Below are 6,343 nucleotides of genomic sequence, written 5' to 3' on the forward strand. Positions count from 1 at the left end.
AAAAAAAAAAAAAAAGAAATACATTTTACATAGTGACCCAAAGGTGTATGTACATGTACATACAGTGATACAAACATTCAAGTACCTTCAGTATAGTAAAATGGAAACAAAATAATACTGAAACAGGCCAGGCATGGTGGCTGGTGCCTGTAATCCCTGAACTTTGGGAGGCCGAGGTGGGTGGATCACCTGAGGCCAGGAGTTCAAGACCAGCCTAGCCAACATGATAAAACCCCATCTCCATTAAAAATCCAAAGAAATTAGCTGGGCGTGGCGGTACAAGCTTGTAATTCCAGCTACTCAGGAGGCTGAGGCAGGAGAATCACTTGAACCTGGGAGGCAGAGGTTGTGGTAACTGAGATCACACCACTGCCCTCCAGCCTGGGCAATAAAGAATACTGAAACCATACCCGATTACATGTAACACACTCTGATATTTCTCTATCTTGCTGGGGAAAAAATAAAAACAAAAAAGCTAGTTGCAAACCACTAAATTGATTTCCAGACACAACCCAGAGTTTAATAAACATCACCCTAAGTTATATACTTAGTATAGGTACAAATAAAAAAATTGCCAGGCGTGGTGGCTTCTGCCTGTAATCCCAGCTCCTCAGGAGGCTGAGGCAGGAAGATTGCTTGAGGCCAGGAGTTTGAGACCAGCCTGGGAAACACATCAAGACCCTGTCTCTAAAAAAACAGGCCTGGTGGTGTGCACCTGTAATGCCAGCTACTCAGAGACTGAGGCAGGGGGATTATTTGTGCCCAGAAGTTTGAAACTGTGGTGAGTTGGTGAGTTGTGATCACACCCCTGGCACTCTAGCTGGGGTGACAGAGTGTGATGACCTTGTCTCTAAAAATGAATGAATGACGTATGAATAAATATTAAGGGCCAAAAGTTTAGGTAGTGATAGAATCAGCCAAAATAAGGATTAGGGTCCAATTCTTTAGAATACAAGTTCAATCTTCCCACTATTTCCTAAAAGACTTCATTAATAACAAGTTGCTTCAAAACTAATAAAAGTTACCAGTAATCTAATGTCCAGACCAACTCTGACCTGATGAATACCGATAAGCACTCTATGCTGTTTACTCTGCAGACTACATGGATGAAAATCAGCTGGTGTGACAGTGGCACATGGTTAGTTAACTCCAGGGACATATTTTAGTACACGATCTTAGAACTCAATACATTCTCATTCATTCCTGGGGGAATGAATGGTGAAAATAACGACCAGAATGATTAACACAAGCCAAATCACTTCAATCATTGTTTAAAGCTCCTTCTGTAATCTAGTAAAATATTAGGTCCTGTCACACCAGAGAAATGAATGATTTATCTTTGAGCTAAACCACTAGGGAGTGCTTCGCAGGGGTGAGGCAAGGATCTGAATTTTGTACTTCTGGCAGTAACCAATCGGTTCTGGAAGATCCACTCTTTGAACAAATTAATATAAAAATACGTTTTGTCTTTTTCCTGCTCAGAAAATTCCAAGCACTCCAGTGGCTTCTAGGACAAAACTCAAACGTACTCAACACATTCTGGCATTGAAGAGTCTTCACATTCTCACTCCACGCCTCTCTCACTCCCCGCCTCATCACCACACTAACCCTCCTTTCAAGTTGCTTCTTTCTACCTTTGTGTTCTGGACCTTGCCAGGAGGAGGAGAACCTGCTACTCGGCCTCGAAAAAACTCCAACTCATCCTTTCAAACCCGGCTGAGGCGTCCATCCAGGAAAACTTATCTGACTTTTGACCCGGAATTTTGCAACACTCAGGCTAGACAGAAAACATGGTGACAGATGACATGATCTGTCTTACCCAGGAGTCAGTGTGACGATGGCTTCGGCTCCGCTGAGTCTGATGGCGCATAAGGGCCCGTCCCAGCGACCCACCGGCCGGGGCTCTCCTCCGCCCCATGGCAGCACAACCGCCGCAAGAACCCTCCCCGCTCGGCGCGTGCAGTTTCCGGAATTCACAGTTTGATTACCGGAAGTGACGATAAGCGAGCCCAAGTAGTTCAGGCTCAAAGTTGACAGGGGAAAGCAGAATGACTTATCCTAAAGTGCTCTTTTACGTCTTGAGCTTGCCAGTATTATAGAATATAAATGAAAAGATGCTTCTGGAACTTTTCTGTGGATTTCCTGGCGAATATCTCGAGTTTGGATGAGTTAAAAGAATGGTCCATTCTCGATTTGTGCGTCGGGATTTAGCGTCCGGCAAGAAACTGAAGCGCCAGGGAAGCATGGGGGTTCCTATTCGCGGCACTAGCTCCGCCTCCCGCGGCTTCCGTCAGGAGGAGGCGGAGTCTCGGAGGAAGAGTGTTTCGGTGGCGCTAGGACGGGGGCGTTTCCCAGCGCTGGTTTTCAGCTGGCGTTCTAAGGTGTGGTCTCTCCGAGGTCCAGCCCAGCAACTAATTTTTTGTTTACCTATCCGTCCCCAGCTGCGAACTGGAGAGAAAAGTCTTCACCTGGATGTGAATTTGGAATGAGAGGCTGAATAATATTTCTAGAGCTTGGCAAGGTTGTAAAGAAAGCCAACAGGAAGTGACTTACGCTTTATTTCAAATAAAAAAGTGTTTAAACAGTTCTAGTTACAATTTCATTACAATGGACTGGGCGCGGTGGCTCACGCCTGTAATCCCAGCACTTGGGGAGACGGAGGCGGGCGGATCACCTGAGGTCAGGCGTTCGAGACCAGCCTGGCCAACATGGTGAAACCCAGCCCCCCACCCCCGTCTCTACTAAAAATACAAAATTAGCCGGGCGTGGTGGCGCATGCCTGTAATCCCAGCTACTCGGGAGGCTGAGGCAGGAGAATCGCTTGAACCCGGGAGGCGGAGGCGGCGGTGAGCCGAGATCACGCCATTGCACTTCAGCCTGGGCAACAAGAGTGAAACTACGTCTCAAAGTTTTTTTTAAATAATAGTAAGAATTAAAATGAAAGTGCCGGGCGCGGTGGCTCAAGCCTGTAATCCCAGCACTTTGGGAGGCCAAGGCGGGTGGATCACGAGGTCAAGAGATCGAGACCATCCTGGTCAACATAGTGAAACCCCGTCTCTACTAAAACTACAAAAAATTAGCTGGGCATGGTGGTGCGTGCCTGTAATCCCAGCTACTCAGGAGGCTGAGGCAGGAGAATTGCCTGAACCCAGGAGGCGGAGGTTGCGGTGACCCGAGATCGCGCCATTGCACTCCAGCCTGGGTAACGTGAGTGAAACTCTGTCTCAAAAAAAAAAAAAAGAATTAAAATGAAAGTGAAAACAGTCAGCCAGCTCCACTCCTAGAGGCCTGGGCTTTTGTTCCTCACTTTAATGTCCAATTTCCCTATAATGGGAATATAAAGTCAGTTTCGACATTCTCATTGATCTGGAGAAAGCAGCTTGAGCAGGTCATAGATTGAGTGCGTGCAGTGTCAGGAATCAAACCCAAGTCTTGTCACTAGCCTGTACACTCCTGGGGAGAGGGGGAATGAGAATTGTTAATATGTATTTTTATTTTTATTTTTTTGTTGCCCAGGCTGGAGTGCAATGGCATGATTTCAGCTCACTGCAACCTCTGCCTTCTGGGTTCAAGCAATTCTCCTGCCACAGCCTTCTCAGTAGCTGGGATTACACATGTGGGCCACCGCACCTGGCTAACTTTTGTATTTTTAGTAGAGACAGGGTTTCGCCATGTTAGCCAGGCTGGTCTCAAACTCCTGACCTCAGGCAATCCCACTGCCTCGGCCTCCCAAAGTGCTAGCATTACAGGCGTGAGCCACCGCACCCAGCCAAACATGTATTTTTAAATCATAGGCTCAAGGTAATGCATGTATTACCTAGCACGGCTTGATTTAGCCATTCCACAATGTACACACATATCAAAACATCATGCTATACAACATAAATAATATACCATTTTTACATATCAAAACAACAGCCAAAAAGAAATAAAATAAGTCATAGGGTCAAGAATCCATTTAATCCAGGGCTTCTCACACTTTATTGTGCCCATGGATCCCCTGGGAATCTTGTTAACATGCAGATTCTGATTCATAAGGTCTGGGGTGAGGCCTGCGGCTCTGTTTCTAACAAGCTTCCAGGTGATACCCATGCTACTGGTCCCTGGGTCACACTCTGAGTAGCAAGAGTTGTCCATTCCTTTTTTGTGCAAATGAAGACACAGAAGTGGACTGGCTAAAGGTCAGTCATAGCAAGTTAGCATCAGGCGAAACTGGGTCCAGACTCCCACCCATTTCTGATTTCCCTGCCAAGCCCTCTGTTTGCTACACCTCGCCCTTCTTACTGAATTGAAGTGACTTTTGGGAAGTGCCCTAGGGGACTGCTGACAAGCTGTGGAGTGGTTGGCAATGGTTTGAGAAGGCAGTGCTCACAGATGAGCAAACAAATGCATCTGAACAGGATTGCTCCTGTTTCCCAGTTTAGAAACAGTGTATCTTTAAAATCCCTGCACATAATCTCCAGAAGTAAGATTGAATAGAATTAGCAGACAGCTCCTGGTATTCTCTACACAGCTAAGTGGCTGAAGATCAAACTAACTCATGAAGTAAGATTAGGTGGATTTCGTGGTTTAATAATAATACTAGGAGATGATATAAAGAAACTCACTATCTCATTCCTAGAGCTCATTCAGCCAGGAACTTGGGATTTCACCCTAGTTTCCTTTTCCTGATTGTGTCACCTCCAAAGATTTCTGAGAAAATAAACACTTAGGTTTTCTATTGTCACTTTTCTAAGGGCTTAAAAAATCTTGACCAAATAAGGCCAGGCATGCTGGCTCACACTTGAAATCCCAACACTTTGGGAGGCTGAGGCAGGTGAGTCACATGAGCTCAGGAGTTCGAGACCAGCCTGGCCAACATGGTAAGCCCTCTCTCTATTAAAAATACAAAAATTAGCCAGGCGTGGTGGCGGGTGCCTGTAATCCCAGCTACACGGGAGGCTGAGGCAGGAGAATTGCTTGAACCCGGGAAACAGAGGTTGCAGTGAACCCAGATCGCACCACTGCACTCCAGCCTGGGCAACAAGAGTAAAACTTTGTCTCAAAAAAAAAAAAAAAATCTCGACCAATTAAACCAAAGTGATAATCAGGTATGGTGAGGAGTCAAAACGTTATCCAGATTTAATTAGCAGCAACTATTCCTAGCTGACAAGAAAAGCATACATAATTCTAATATTTCTCCCAAGACGTTATGAAAATCTACCAATGACAGACAATTGAGTCTCAGTCTTCTTATCTGGTTAATGGGGCTAATAACAATTCCTCTCCTGGAGAGGTAGCCAACGAGAAAATGCCGCAAGGTCATTACCAGTAATTTGTGGGGTACCAACTAGCACAGCTGAACACATTTTTTTCCCCTAACAACTAAGCAATGAAGGTGAGAACCCAGCTGGAAAATTTTTCAGTGAGAAGGACAAGGAGGAAGGGAATCGAGGGTGTTGATGAGACAAGATCATCGGACCCAGATTAAAAGGAACGAAGTAAGATTGTCGGGGGAGTGACGATGGCGGTGATGAAGGGTGGAGCAAGGTCCTGGCTGCTGCCCAAGTGAGGGGGTTGCAAAGATAAATCAGGCCAGGTCCCTGCCCTCCAACTGCAGAAGCCATTTTGCCCACACACTTCAGGAACAACCCTACCTAGCAAACTTTCTAACACCAGCAGAAACTCTCACCCACCAGGCTTGTGTCTGGAAGATGAGTCAGATCCTTCTGATTCCCCACGTAGCTGAGCACTTCTGTTAAAGCCAGGATTCTCTGAAAAGCTGGCTCCTGGAGGAGGCTGTGTTGATTTGGGGATTGGAAGCCTGGCATCCAGTTTCTAAATAGCGACACAGGGAGTGTTCCCTATTCATAGTGTTGCATAATGCTCGATTTCCACCACGTCTGAACAAACGTAGTTGCAAGCTCTGAAACCCACACCCAGCAACAAACTTTGGAGTTGCTTTCAGCTCTCTAAGTCCACACTGCTGTGCCTCTGGGCTCCACATCTGTTGGGAGGAAGGAGAGGAAAGAGTGGGTTGGTTTCTGTTTTGTTTTTCCTTTCACGCCTTGGCGGAAAATGTGTTGGTGGCAGAAAAGTCGTTCCAAGGCGAGCTTGCAGCCTGGTCTCTCTCCTTCTTTTCCATACGATACATCACCTCCTTCTCAAAGGACATTAAAGCAGTTTGCATAAGGCTGAGAGTTGTGAAAACTGAAGTCTGGCAGCCTCTGTAGCGCGTAATTGAATCAGTAGGGAAACTCCCTCTGATTATCTGCCATTCTCAGTTTATCCCTGTTGAAACTGGGTGGATTCTCACATGAGTTTCAATAATTCAGCAGACTTTTAAAAGTCTTTTTGCCAGGCA

The 6,343-nt window shown here is 46.0% G+C and overlaps 1 protein-coding gene across 1 annotated transcript in view; it reads right to left on the reverse strand.

Moving 5' to 3' along the window:
- Nucleotides 1-2,218, reverse strand: part of LSG1 (large 60S subunit nuclear export GTPase 1) — a 32,638-nt gene extending 30,420 nt beyond the window's left edge. The window contains exon 1 of the mRNA XM_017514623.2: nucleotides 1,820-2,218. Within this exon, the coding sequence (XP_017370112.1) occupies nucleotides 1,820-1,918 (99 nt within the window). The 5' untranslated portion in view covers nucleotides 1,919-2,218. The remainder of the gene's footprint in view (nucleotides 1-1,819) is intronic.
- Nucleotides 2,219-6,343: the final 4,125 nt, after the last annotated feature.

Source organism: Cebus imitator, unplaced genomic scaffold, assembly GCF_001604975.1.
Source record: "Cebus imitator isolate Cc_AM_T3 unplaced genomic scaffold, Cebus_imitator-1.0 Scaffold529, whole genome shotgun sequence".
NCBI classification, from domain to species: Eukaryota; Metazoa; Chordata; class Mammalia; order Primates; family Cebidae; genus Cebus; species Cebus imitator.